We start from the raw sequence: 14,821 nt of genomic DNA, 5'->3' as shown, positions 1-14,821 counted from the left end.
GTGAAATAAAATTTATTTTTCGTTTAGTTCGTTACATTTTTAAAAAAAAACGTATAATAAAATATTTCACTTGACAGATTCATTTCATTTAATATTTTCATTACTCTTAGCATAAAGTAGGGACGGAGTACTTGATCTTGAGAGTCGTTAGCTACAGTTTGATTATGGCTATATGGATTCGTATAATATACAAAAGCAATATCTAAAATGTTTTTGTGAAAATACAAAATACTTAAATACTAATTAGATTCATTTGTTGCATTATTTAAACATAAATATGTAATGGACGGTCGCTTTCAACGTTTTCATTATGACTCAATATCTTTGACAAAAAAACATTCAGTTTGTATAAAATGTGTAGAAAAATGTTCGATTGATATGCATGCTTTGTATATATTCAATATTGATTTCTAAAATTAATAAAGGCAATTTGTGATTTTAAAAGACACTTTTCTTGTTACATTATTTCGATTCGTTTTCACTTTTCATTTAAAGCAGCACTTGAAGCGCCCAGCTAAAGTTAAGGCAAAGATTTCGATCCAGTTCTGAATGTGATAAAATATAGAGCTTATAATATAACTGAATGCTAAACACTAAATTGCTATAAATGTATATGTTAAATGAATTGTGTACATCAAATTTTAATTCTTTATAGTGTGTGGCAAAAACTAATATTTCCATTCGATTGGTTGATTATTATAAATATGCTGTTTTGTACATTTCGAGATACGATTCGAATCGGTTATTACAAATTATAAAAAAAAACAATAAAATAAAACCTCGTCAGTAGCATTATTGGACGGAATGCAATTTCGTAGAAGAAACTAAAAATCGGCAGATATAGATATAGAGATAGAAAAATAAAAACCAACTATAAAACTCAACACATATTCCAATTCAAATGGTAATAAGCTAAACATGTTTTGTGGACTGTTTTGGACTGCTAGTGAAGGTCTCCTCCCCCTGATCCTCGACGAGGCACCTTCTAGGTGAACAGATGTAGCGTATTGAGCACTAAATGCGTACGACTCCGCAGCAGGTAAATGAACACACTGAAGAAGAGCAGCGAGAGCGACATGGAAGCACGCCAGCCCATATTATAGATGGAACAATACGGGCACTGGGAACTGCCGCACACCTCGCAGATATTCAGCAGATATGTGGGCAGCGCATCAAAGATGGATTCGTTGAAGCGCTCTGCGAGGCAGGGGAAAGAGAAAATATTAATAAATCAAAAATATAAGTTAAATTCAATTAATCACTTACCAGGCGCATAGTAGTCGTAGATGCGCACGGGCAGATAGCGGGACATATTCGCCACTGGATACCAGCGCTCTATGGTAAAGTTAACGCAGATGTCTTCCTGATCCAGCTGTGTGGGAGATGAAAAGATTAGAAAAAGTGTATAAATTGTTAGTAAATAAATACATTGTATTGTCTGCTTAGTGGTTTAGTGATCTGATAATTCAGATATCCACAAATGGAAGCAAAATGAACCTTGATAAATGGTTAAGCAACCAAATTTCTTAAGCAAGAACTCAGTTCGACTGATTATTCGCACAGCACCTGAATGCTAAACTTATCTGACAATTCAGATATCAACTTCAAGACCAGTTGGCATAAAAAGATGACTATAACATAATATTTGTAAACTCTCGTTGCACTTACAAAATCAAAGTAGAAGACAATCTTGCGTTCCAGATAGCGAGCACGCTTCAGATTGCGCACTCGATTGCTGAGCACGTAGCTATCCAGTTTCTGCTGCTGTATCCAGTAGCCGGTGGGTATCGCCACATCCAGCACAGCCATGCCCGAACGTTCCGATTCTTGGGTGTTCACCCAGCTGCATAATAAAGATTTACCAATTGTAGTTTAAACACTTCAAGGAGTCGGGACTTCATTGCTTACTTTTGGCATGCCACATAGGAGATGTGCGACTGATTTCTGCCGTGGAAGATGGCCTTGGTGTGCAGTCCGAAGGCTGGCACCGGCGGCTTCGTTTGGAACTTCTCAATGTCCACGTTGTACTGGACATGCATCTGGAGTATGGCATAGCCGGCGCCTTTGGCCTGCACCTTGATCGTGCCCCAGGCATCGGGTATCTGCAAAGGCGGCAAATTCCGATTAATAAACAGCTAGCAACACTTTGAACAACTCTCTCTCACCTCAATGCTTTGCAGTCTCGCCAAATTGGTGTCATCGATGTGGAGCGCTTGGGTCTTGCCGCCCTGCGAGGATGCCTCGATCTCGACGCTCAGCGAGGACACTTCACGGATGCGCGAACGCACCGTATATTCAACTAGAGCACGCAATGCGGCACTCGTATCCTGTGTGGATGCCCAGCCGCCTTCATTTAAACGCTGTGCGTTCAACCAGCGCACAATGGGATCCACAAAGAACTCGCGCCGCGCCACATAAACCAACAAGGCGTAGGCTGTCGTCTCAATGTTGAGCGAATCGTATTCGTAGGGTAGACGAGGCAAGGCGAACCATTTCTGATTCTCCAGTTTGCGTGGCGGTTGCGGCAACTCCTGATTGCCCCAATACATGAAATCACCAATCGTCCTCGCATGCTCACGTAGTATGCTAAAAACATGCTCGGCAATCGGGGAATTGCAGAGTTGCAAAGCATACGCCGTAATGGCGACATCATACGGCTCTGGCGTATCCTTAAGGAACTGCATATTCCGCTCAATCCAGGCAACGGCACGTTGCGTCGCCAACGCAACCCGTGCACCCAACGAACCCGACAAATCCTTAACGGTGGCCAGTGTGATCAGCACATGCGAGGTTAACGTAATATTACGATTACGGAGATTCGTATAACTGGCCGAATTGGTTCGATTCATTTTACGATCCGGCAGCCAGGTGACCTCATAGAAGGCACCCTCCGGCGTCTGATGTTGCAACAGCCAACGCATATTCTTCTCAATGATCGTTGCATCGATCCAAATAAAGTTCTCCCACTCGTAGAACGAGGCCTCCTGGAAGACGCGCAAACAGTAGCTGGTCAACCAGACGGATGATGCCGAGTTGTTCCAGTCGGAGCGGAAAAGTGAAAAGCTGCCATCGGAACGCATAAAGCTCAACTGACGTTGATAGCCAATGTTCATATGATAGAAGGCATTCTTCTCCAGCGTCTTATTTCGTTGATTAATCAAACGCATATACATAATCGTATAGAGATTGGCAGCAAAACTGAAGGCATTCTGCTCGGCCGACTCCATGGGCAGATACAGCAGCGATGTGGCATTCACTGGCATCGTTGGAAAGATCGGTCCCACCACATCACCCACCACAGAGATGCGGGCACGATTCGAGCCGTAGACAAAATAACGATCCACCTGATAGGGTATCTCTGGCGTCTGGGTGACATTCACATGCATATACTCCAGGACGTAGGCACGATTCGAGAGATCCAAGAGGACGGACTGATGACGATACTGGGGCAGACCATCCGATTCGACGTGCAGTGTACGGGTTATGGTGTCCGTGCCGAGCAACGTTGCCACATGCAAGGTGACCTCAATGTCGCCCAACCGCTGTGGCACCACCGGCACATAAACCACAGTGGTGCCCTGTGCCTCCAAATAGATGAAGAACTGATGCTCACCAAAGCTGGTGCGTGGATTATATGAGCGAACAATGCCATCTTCCTCGACGTGGACAAACTTATAGTTGGGACTGCCGTGCAACACAACAGTGGCCTCAATCGCAGTTGTCATATAATTGAAGACGGTGACACGGATGCCCACCTGTTCGCCCTGGCGACAAACCGACGGCATTTCCACATTGATGAAGAACGGCTGCACACCAACATATTCCAATGCACGATTCAACATGCCAAATCCTTTGGAGGGACTGACGCTAAAAGCGCTAACCATCCAATAGGCGGGACGATCGGGGACCTCCACATTGAATATATAACGACCATGCGGGCCAATATTCACATCCTTCCACAGCCAAACGTTCTCGTAATGCCGCAGCACGCGATTAAAGCGATACTTGCGATAATTGAGCAATTCAGTGTCGTTGCGCACTTGGCAATCAATCTCATCGGTGCCATCGTCACAGTCAAAGAGACCATCGCAACGCTTCTCCAGCCGATAGCAGCGTCCACTCAAACACTCGCCATAGCCCAGGGTGCGATTGCAGGCATCTTGTCGCCGCGGCACATAACCATCCGTAAACACAATCAATCCGCTGTATTCGAAAGTGCGATTCGCATCGATGCCAAAGGAAGAGGCTGGGAAATAGACCAACTCATCGGGATTACCCTCGTGCGAGTACCAAATGTGCTTGTAGGTGCCATTGGTTTGCTCATCGAAGTTGGACATTTTAGTGATGATCTTGGCATAGGTCAACTCATTGCCCGCCTGCATGGTGTAGAAGGCGCTATCGATGCCGGAGAGACCCACATACGAGCCGGGCTCCCCAAAGATGGCCACTTCAACTTTTTCACCCGTACGCGCCTTGCGATTGTTGATGTAAACCGTAAAATTATTTCGTGAAATGCCATTCACTGGGAACGTGAGCGAATCGGCCACAACCTGACCCTGTTGCGTGATCTTCCAGACAACCAAAGTGGCCATCGGAGCCATTTCAGCGCTCAAAACGACGGCAATGGTGCGTATGCCCTCGACAATGGTCTCACGGTCATTGACCAAGATGACGCCCTTGGACATGATCAGGTAATTGAATTCCTCCAAATAGAAATTGGTGCGTATATGAAAGATGATGTATTCACCAACCACAGGTTGCTCTGTGCTCGTCGTGATCTTAATATGCTGGTTCCGTGGCGAGTAATGCGAGACGAGCAACAGTTCGGTTTGGATGCGTTCACCGCGTGGATCCACAAAATTAGCCTGCAGCCGCATATTCTGTATGCCATTGAGGAAATCCCTCGATTGTGGACGCTCATCCAGATTCAAATCGTTGCGTATATCGATTTTCAACTCCCAGATGCCATCACTCTGCTGGGACATGTGCAAACGTTGAGCGGGCCAGTCGCGCCGACCACCATTTCGACTCTCCACAAAACCGCTGACCTCCATCAGGCCCTGGCGCAACAGATGCGGATTGATGGGTGAACCATCGTGATATTCGACAACCAAATAGGTGGTAAATGGCATGGCTGGCTTAAAGACCTGCGGCGATTCACCGAGGAACGCGACACGCAAACTGGAGTTGTAGATGCGAGCGACGGCATAGCCACTGATGATCTCATCATAGAATTTTTCGCCAACCGTCGCCGTGATGAGCACCTCCATGTTGGCCATATTGGGCACAAGTAGCTCGAGCTCTCGCAACGGCCATTTGAAATCAAAGGTGCCATTAAAGTAGCGTAAATATGGCAGGGAATTGCGATAGCTACTCGTCCACGAATCATAGCTATCCACATATTCGGGTTTGCGCACCCAAAACGGCCATTCCTCCTCGAATTGATAGTTACGCTCGACGACATACTGATTGCGATAGAGCAGATCCTGGGAGAGATCACTGCCATCCTGTTGCAGCTGGGGCGGCACATTGTACGGCTGCTGCTGCTGTTGATCCCAGTGCTGATTGGGATTGTTGTAGCGCCAGCGTTCGTTATACAAATTCGATTGCTCCAGCGGCGAGCGACCCAAACGGAACTTCTCATTCAGCACCTGATTGCTAAAGTAGCCAATGGGTCGAATTGTGGCCTTCAGCGTTAAATTGCCACGCACGGGCAGACCACTGGTGAAATTGGCCATTACCCGGCCATAGATATAGGGATCGGTGGTGAAGAAATACGCCGGCATTGTGACATTCACCTCGAAACGTGTCTGATAGTATTCCTCAACGCTGAAGTGACTCTCCTCCTGCTGGCCTTGGGCAACCACGCGGATCGTCCACTCACCAAATGACGGCTGATCCGACAGCTTGTATTCTAGCGAAACAGAGCCCAGATTCGATTGTCTAAAAAGCAAAGCGAAAGAGCGATGTTAGTAAAGATCGGCCAATGGAATATGCAGAGATAGGTACATTAACTCAATATTAACTGTCACTGTTAACCTGTGTGGATATTTTGAACAGCAAATTATATATTCTGACGGTGATTAAGGGCAATTACCAAAAACTGGGTAAAATTATTTTAATTGTCAAGATAAAAGCGCACTTATAAAAGCCGACGACCCGCGAAAACTAAGTCATTAACTTGTATAGCTTTCAACAAACCATTTTGCTTTTGGCTGCCTCAAACGAAATATATTGCAATTTTGTAAGCGATATGTTTTTCGAATTGTAAACAGGGCTTTAGCTGGTGCTAAACATTACCTAAAATACAATATGAGCTATCTGGAATCGCGGCTTCTCCTATTTCATCTTCCAATCGACAAGGATGAAACTATGGTGTAACTATTTTAATATATATATATTTAACTGTTCAGCCAAGAAATATACTACAACCCATTTCCCCTTGTTGCGCTTACCTCGAAAGCCAACGCTTGAGTATATGCCGATTTGGATCTAGCATATAGACATCGATGGCATTATCGAAACCCTTCAGTTCGGTGGTAATCGGTATTGTACGGAAACGCACAGTTTCACCCTGCATATAGAGGGGTTTATCGGTCTGCACAAAGATGGTCATCGAACGTTGGGAGAAATCCAAACGGGTCTCATTGAGAAAAGCGACACCGCCAAGGACATTCTCATAGAAACCCTCCACACGCAACTTGTAATCTCCTGTGACGCTTGTCGGTGGTATGCGCATGAGCAGAGTTTCTGGTACGCCCTCCTTGACATCCTTGGAATCGCCACTGATCTGGACGCCATCGCACGAGATACTGGCATGCACTGTGATGGGATATTTGGCCTGGAGTATCGAGACGGAGACCTGATAAATCAGACCCGGGCGCACCATGCGTGACGCGACTATAAAATAGGTTGGCTCTCGATTGTGCAACGTCTCCAGAAAGAAGGCCTTCGAATTGTAAGCGCTCTTGCCACGTTGCAAGCTGGGCTCATCGTCATCAAAGCCGCCTCCGCCACCCAGTCGCTTATTATAGTCATCCTGATTGCCTCCCAGGCCATTATAGTTATAATTTGGATTATTTGGATTTAGATTGGGATTGAGATTCGTGCCATATTGTTGTTGATTGTCGTTGTTGACGTTGTCGTATGCAGATGTTGATAGCGGCGTCTGTTGTTGTTGTTGTTGTTGTTGCTGCTGCTGCTGTTGCTGCTGTGATAGTTGTTGTTGTTGTTGTTGCTGCTGTTGCACATTGTAATAGCCGCCATCGTTTTGAGCTTGGCAGGCGCTAAGCAGCAGCAGTGCATGCAGCAAGTGCCACATGGGCTGCATCATCGAGAGTCAAAGTTTTGCTGCAAATGGAAAAAATGTGGGGGAAAAATCAAGTTAATCAATCAGTGATTTGTTAAGTGTATTCAATCAATTAGCACATGTGGTGTACATGTGTGTGTGCGTGTGTGTGCGTGTGTGTGCGTGTGTGTGCGTGTCTATCCTGATTATATAGACCATTACTATATATAGCTAGTTCAATGCTTCTTGTGCTGTTTTCTGTTGTTCGTTCTGCTTCTGTTTTTGTTTTGTTGTTTTGTCTGCTCGAATACTTTCCGCGTGCTGCGCAGCAAGCAGAGAAAACATCAAAAAGCAAAGGGGCAAAATGAGCAACACCGGCTTGCAAATACTCTACATATGAATGACATAGAGTTGCAGCAACTGTTTCACACTGTTAACTCAATTTTAACTAACTCTTATCCTATGTCTTCCAAATCGAAATGCATCGAGCAAAAGAGAGAGCAAATAGAAGAAAATTATTTCATTCGTCAAGAAAAAAGTGCGAGAAAATGACTTAAAATTTGTTGGCTTTCAGCAGCCAGTTTGAGTTTTTAGATCTGAAAACAGGGCTTAGGGCAAGAAGTACTAACAGTATTATGATAATGCAACAACATCTGGCTCGCTGTTGCAACTACATTTGGTTGTTATGTCAAACAGGTGTGGCAAATTGAATTTGTTATCATAAATAAACTTTTTCACGTTTTTAAAACAATACACTAATCATTTGAGGCAGCTTTCTAAACACTCCGAAGAGCATAAAATGAGGGCGCTGCAACGATATTAATAGAAGCAGTGGCAGGAGCAATGTACGTGCCCCTTATATATATAAAAAATATTTATAGATGGTATGGATTTGGACAACAGCATAGCAAACACACACACACACACATATACACCACACAACATGCCGACTTTGCGGCATTTAAATGATGTCAAATTTTAAGTTAAATGTCATTCAAAGTGGGCGCGCAATTAGTCTTTGAAATGGGATATGGGATATGGGACATGTGCCAAAGCAATTGGACAACGGCAAACATAGGTTTTTGCTTCTCTTGTTGTTGTTGTTGTTAGGCGGCTTTTATAAAAGCCTCTCTAATTTACGACACATTCCTAGGGACGGACCCACTTAGCTCCCATTGCTTCTTGGCACAAAGCCTTAGAAATGAATTATTATAAAAACAGAAGCAAAGAAATTTATGATTTCTTTAATTGCAAATTGATAAATAAAACTGCCGAATTTACAAGTTCACAGCCTAATTTACAGCACTATATAGCAATTATAAATTAGGTGGCAACACTCTGGTGGTCGATTTACCGTAACTTTTCTAGTAGGCTCTAATGGGTGGGGTGAATTAACTGTTGACCATTTTTGTAACTACTAAAACAGCGTATCATTGTCACGGCACACAAAAATCTGTGATTTGTAAAAAAAATTGGTTGAGCAAATGACCCGTTGCCACTAAATGCATTATAATAATCTGTAAATATTGGACGCTTTATTTTAAACAGAGAGTAGAAACATTGAGTGATCGATTAACTCGGGCAATTAAATCTTCAAAAACACAATGTTTAAATTTAACATTGTCTCAGTGGTTGCTACGTAATGTGATTGGGTTGTTGACAGAAAATGTGGTTTAAATTTACGCTCTTTCTTCTGGTCGATGGAGTGCTATCAGCAAGGCAGAGTCGCTTTGTAAATGTGGAGTGCAAAATGTTGGATCCCTCCTACGCCACTTATAAGAAATGCAATTTAAAAATACTTGGTCGTGGCGTTGTTGCTTTAAATGTGCATGCGGTATTACAAAAGGGACCCTTCAACAATGCTAAGGTATTTAAAGTGATTCGTAAAATATATTTCTCTGTAACAAATTAACTTTTAATTATAGGTAAATGTGTGTCTGTTTCGCAAATTTAATGGATATCGCCCTTTTATGTTCAACACAACTGTTGACTATTGCAAGTTGATGGCCGATCGGCGTAAGCAATTATCGTTCCCAAAGATCGTCCGTGATTCTTTAGCCAATTGTTCGAACTTAAATCACACGTGTCCTTATGAGGTGAGTAAAGGTAAAGATTAGCATAATTATATTATATGGCATTATATATTTCAGCATGACATAATTGTGGATAATATGGTATTTGACGAGACATTTTTCAAATATTTACCGCTGCCGACCGGGGATTATAAAATTCAAATTATGGCTGCAACCGACAATGAATGGAAAACCATTATAAATATATATATACAATGGGTCTTCGACTAAAGAACGATACAATATTTCTCTTAAAGCACACAATTTAAGCAAACGGCTTGGAAATGCACGATCAGACAATAGATCTGAGCGTTTAGAAAAACATTTAAGATTCATTTACAAGTCGTTCCAAGACCATTAATTGAATTTCGCATCTTTTTTTTTTAAGTTTAAACTGTTATTCTGTCTTTACATACTACTTAACTATCTAATGTTAAATAAACTAATTAAATTTGATTTTCAACTTGACAATGGAAAAATGTTTTACTGTAATACATAAATAAGAAAACTATTAAATACACATACGAAATTAATCCTTGCCTGTATTTTTCAACAATCATTTGCTGATGCATCTTGTTGCAGCAACACACTGTTGAAATTCTCTCTCTAAAGTTCTTCTCTTCATCAGACCACTAAGTAGACATTTATTGCCTGCAAGCAAACATTCTTAATGTTAAGGGAAACATAGAAAGCATCGAACTCATTCATTTAAAATGTTTTACAAATTTATAGCCAAAAATTTGAGTATAAATCGAATTAACATATTTGTCATTTAATAAATTGTAACCATAAAACTGACCAGTGACATTTTTTATCGCTTAAAGCGATAATTCTATTCAACTTTCAACTATGACAAATAGCGGCGCAAAAGAAGGCAAGCTGCGAATTTCACAACACTTAATTTTTGACACATTGACGCATTTACATCTAAAATAATAAGAAAATGCAAGCAGCTTATCATGATCACAAAGAACGAACAGAACAAAAGGACAATGACAGGTAGAAAAGCAACCATACAAAAAAAAAACGTGGTGTAGATAAAGAAGGAAGGAAAGGTGAGGTGACAGGACAAGGACACAATTAGGTACCCCAGCAGCAGCAGACAATCGCACTTGACCCTCGGCCAATGTGGCCAGCTCAACGAAAATAAGAAGGGGAAGAGAGAATAACATTTGAAAGGCAGTTGCCGGTAACGTACAAAACCACGAAAGAGAGACCAAAACACGCAACACACACGGAAGATAGTGTCGGTTACCTATGCATTTATGTGTGTATGTATATTTGTGTGGGTGCATGTGTGTTGTTTGTGCAGTGAAGCAGCAGAAGTCACTGGACGTAGTAAAAACAAATACAAAACTAAGCGTGAAGAGAAGACGAAAATTAAACTCGGTAATAATAATTCAGCTGAACGCTGCTGCTGCTTCTTTGTCGGTAAGAGTAACACGGACAGTGTAATCCACCCTTTTGCCGCTGCTGCTGCACAACAGTTCTGGCGAATTAAGCCTTTTTCAAGCTAAAATTTAACCAGTTTTTAAAGTGGGCTTGTGTAAGAAATTTGAAAATAGCATAAGCCACTAATTTTGGCTTTATTTGAAAGAAGCTTTACCGTTTTTAAAAATAATAAATATCAATAAAAAAAAAATAAGTATTGCACACATAAATAATAAAGCGATTTGAATGATACAATTATCGGAGACTACACACTTACAAAGGATCCATATTATTATTAATAAATATATTATTATTAAGTATTAATAAATAGCTAATGCCACGAAATCTCTTGAACAATTTTACAGCTTTTAAATTTTGCTTGAAAACTAACTGTACAATTTCTGCGATTAACTAGCATTTTTTAACCCAAAGTTGCCAACACTGTTGCACACATAGTCTCACACACATACGCACTCACATGCATGTAAAGTGGCATTAATTAGTGTAAGAACATTTCGAAAAGGGAGGGCAAAAGTGCAATTGATAAATGCCTGCAGGACAACTGGGCACACACCAATATGCAAAAAAAAGGCCAGTGTGAAATTTGAGCGCACAACAAATTTCCAATTGGGCAGCAGGTGGCAGACAGACGGCAGGCATTCATAATTTTTTTCTCTCTCGCAGGAAGAAGCCTTGCAGCCATTTTACATAAGCAAGGAATATAATTTCAAAATGCAAATAGTAAATTAACTGAATAACTGTTAGTAATAATTTGCGCTCAAAATGCCTTTTTAGTTTTTCGGTCAACGCCCATGTGAAGGCAGCAGCAGCAGCAGAAGAGGCAGCAACAACAACGCGCATAAAAACAACGCAGGTATTTTGAGCAAACAAATTTTTTTGGGCGGGTCGAAAAGTGTTGAAAGTAAGTCGGCACTCACCTGTTTAACGAAATGCTGCTGCTGTGTGCGCTCACGTTGTGCACATTATTTGTAAGAAGCAAAAATCAACACAGAAATAACGAAACTTGTAACTTAAATAAATTAAATGAATGAAACACAAAACTTCTCAGCAACACTCTCACACGCACACACGATCCCGCAACGCGATGACTTATGCTAGTGACGGGCAATCAGACACTGAGCAGTGTTATCGCACCACACCCCTGTTCAATGTATCGCTTTGCATTTACAGCGACAATATACTCGATATATTGATTTGTAAAAATAAATTAAACGAATATTATGCAATTAAATAATGTTAACTTATCTTAGAATAGTACTAAAACTACAATACATGTATTTGAACAAATTTAACGCCTATTATCGATACCATCAAATTAGAATTCTGTTTCCAATTGACAACCTATTTTCAGGCGGGAGAATACAATTTCATAGCTTTTAACAATGGAGCAGCTTACAATCGAACTGTAATCACCAAAATAATACCAACCATTTGTCACATTTGAATTTGGCAACAGGCCACAGTGCGATGTCATAAGTTAGTGACTGCCAATCGGAGACTAGCAAACATTAAGTGCTGGTGAACGATAGTTGTGTGGCGCTGGCCGGGATTTTAGTATTTTAGCGGTCAAAGTGTGAGACCAAATACGGAGAGGCAATAAATGCCCAAGAACTGAGGCGAGTGTGTGTGTGTGTATTGTATGCGTGTGATGTAAGGTCATTCGCGTGAAAATATCAGCGAGGAAAAAATCGAATTTTTGTGTTTTGTGTGCTAGGTAAATTGTCAAAGAGTGCAAAATAATGCAGCTGAATCAAGTGCGATTACAATAATTATCAATGTGTGCACACTCAAGCGCTGTGAACACGTGCAAAAGTTGAAAATCTATGCCAACGCAAAAAAATGTATGACAAAAAGCAGCAGCAGCAGAGCACTCACACAAACACTCAAGCGAACGCACGCACGAACACACACAGGCGCACACACACACATACACACATATCTACTTGAAAGCGGAGGAGCTTGAGCTAGAACATAGAGTTGTCAACGCTCTCCGAGGAATTTCGTCATTGAGTGTGTCGCGTATTTTCGTGCCTGTGTGCGTGTTTGTGTGTGTGTGTCGAGTATGTTTTGTGCGTGCGTGCTTTGCATGTGTGTGTGTGTGTGTTGCTAGAGTTCTTGGTAGTAAAACAAAAAGAACGAAAGAAAATGTGAAAAATATACATAATTTGTGCAGGTGCAAAAAAAAATGAAAAAGAAATGCAATTGGCCGCCGCCAGCTGAATGAAACTTGCCAGCGTTTTTTTGAAAAACTATTACATAAATAGTACAAAGTGTAAATGTAAATGTTATTGAAAAGCAAAGCGCAAGGCGAAGGCGCCGACGTCGCTGCTCGCGCTGTCGTCATCGCGGCTAACACAAAGCAAAAAAAGGAGAAAAGAGGGAGCAGCTAGCAAAAAAAGAAAGAATGAAGAAAATCCCGTTACTATATTTCCACCCAATATACTCATTGTTTGTGTGTGTGTGTATGTTTCCATCTCGTGACTTGAAATTGTTGAGTATATTGACTTCTGTTCGCACAAATTAATATTTTTTGTGCTTGTTGAAAATCAACTAACAATTGCCATTGCTCTCTGTGTGTGTGTGTTTGTGTGAGTGACCTCGTGTCTGTGTGTCGCGTGCTTACGCCTGTATGTGTGTGTGTGTAGCGGCAAGGAGTGTCATGCGTATTTTGCCTCTTCCCCCCTGCTTGCCTCAACAACAACAGCAATAAGAAGAAGCAGAAGAAGAAGCAGCAGCAAGCTGCTCCTTTTGCTCCCAACGAGTTTTATCTTGTTTTCCGTTTTAATCATATGCGGGCTCCGTAAGAGAGAGACAATCACGTCATCCAGCCTGTCACGCACACACACACATACTTTAACTGTTAACTTTAGAGCTTGAGTCAATTTTGTGTGTGTGGGCGGCGCGTGAATTCTATTGTTATTGCTGGCTTTATTTCTTTTCTTTTTTTTTGTTTTTCTTCTGCTCTTTTCATTTAAAGCTTAATCAATTTAATTAGCGTTGATATCATAATAAATATATATATGCATTGATATTTATGATTGCCACTAATTAATAAATGCGGCTCAGCATCGCTCGCATCAATTCTGTTTTTCTTCTCATTTTCGCATGACACTCATTAGATGTGTGTGTGAGTACGGTAAATAAACTATGACCGGGACACTGAGTCATGGCTAACCGATGACGTTATGCTGCGCTAAAGGGCAATTTGTCTCAAAAGAGTGCCCCCAAACTTTTCCAATAAAAAATCGCATAACTTTATAAAAAAAAATACGATAAAATAAAATAAAATGGTTTATTTTGCTTTGTATTGCACGTACTGTGGCAAGGCAGATAATATCGAGTTCGGCAAACGATAATCGATAACAATTATCGAGCATCACTGTTTAGCGCTAATATTTATTTTGTGGGTGCTAATTTGTTGTCAGCAATTAGAAAATAAATAAAAATTAAATTACATGACGCATTGACTGACAGCTTATTGTTTGTGTGCGTGTGTGTGTGTGTGCGTCCGCCTTTTGTTTCAACACAACGAAATTAGCCTAGGCAGCAGCAGCAACAACCCAGCTGAAAATCATTTTTGAAACCGCTGCCAACCGCTTTCAGGCAGCTCATCAGTGCCGTTAGCGTATACCCTCCTCTCCCACTCTACCGCTGCCCATTGGTCGATTCGTGAACGAATCACATTCTCTCGTTTGTCGCGCCGTGTTTCTTATGTTTGTATAAAATACTGCAATGAGGTCTTTATCTTAATGCCATGTACACACATCATAGATACTTGCATATTTACGTATGGGTATGTGTGCGTGTGTGCATTGCATGTGTTTATATATGGAGTATATGAATATGCGTATACTGTTGCCAACCAAAAGCAAAAAAAAAAGAAGCTAATTTTAGATGGAACTGGATTAAAAACAAAAAGGAGATGCTTGATTTGATTAGATACCAAAATCTTACTGTGGCATTATCTTAAATGCCGCATATAATGTATATCCAGCAATAAGCATAAAAA

General features: G+C 41.4%; 2 protein-coding genes across 2 annotated transcripts; one reads left to right on the top strand and one right to left on the bottom strand.

Annotated features, from left to right (window-relative positions):
- Positions 1-64: 64 nt before the first annotated feature.
- On the bottom strand, positions 65-11,871 carry LOC6561980 (CD109 antigen). Its single transcript, XM_001989203.3, has 7 exons — positions 11,730-11,871; positions 6,456-7,350; positions 2,166-5,943; positions 1,909-2,102; positions 1,669-1,843; positions 1,267-1,372; positions 65-1,197 (listed from the first exon to the last, which is right to left on the bottom strand). The coding sequence occupies exons 2-7, from the start codon at positions 7,331-7,333 to the stop codon at positions 986-988; spliced, it is 5,343 nt and encodes a 1,780-aa protein (XP_001989239.2). The 5' UTR covers positions 7,334-7,350; positions 11,730-11,871; the 3' UTR covers positions 65-985.
- Positions 8,785-9,644, top strand: LOC6561981. The gene is made up of 3 exons (XM_001989204.3): positions 8,785-9,155; positions 9,214-9,384; positions 9,439-9,644. Exons 1-3 carry the CDS (start codon positions 8,955-8,957, stop codon positions 9,589-9,591), a joined length of 525 nt encoding a protein of 174 aa, XP_001989240.1. The 5' UTR covers positions 8,785-8,954; the 3' UTR covers positions 9,592-9,644.
- Positions 11,872-14,821: the final 2,950 nt, after the last annotated feature.

This window comes from Drosophila grimshawi, unplaced genomic scaffold, assembly GCF_018153295.1.
Source record: "Drosophila grimshawi isolate 15287-2541.00 unplaced genomic scaffold, ASM1815329v1 contig_1377, whole genome shotgun sequence".
Classification (NCBI taxonomy): domain Eukaryota; kingdom Metazoa; phylum Arthropoda; class Insecta; order Diptera; family Drosophilidae; genus Drosophila; species Drosophila grimshawi.
This window is presented reverse-complemented; position numbering and strand designations above follow the sequence as displayed.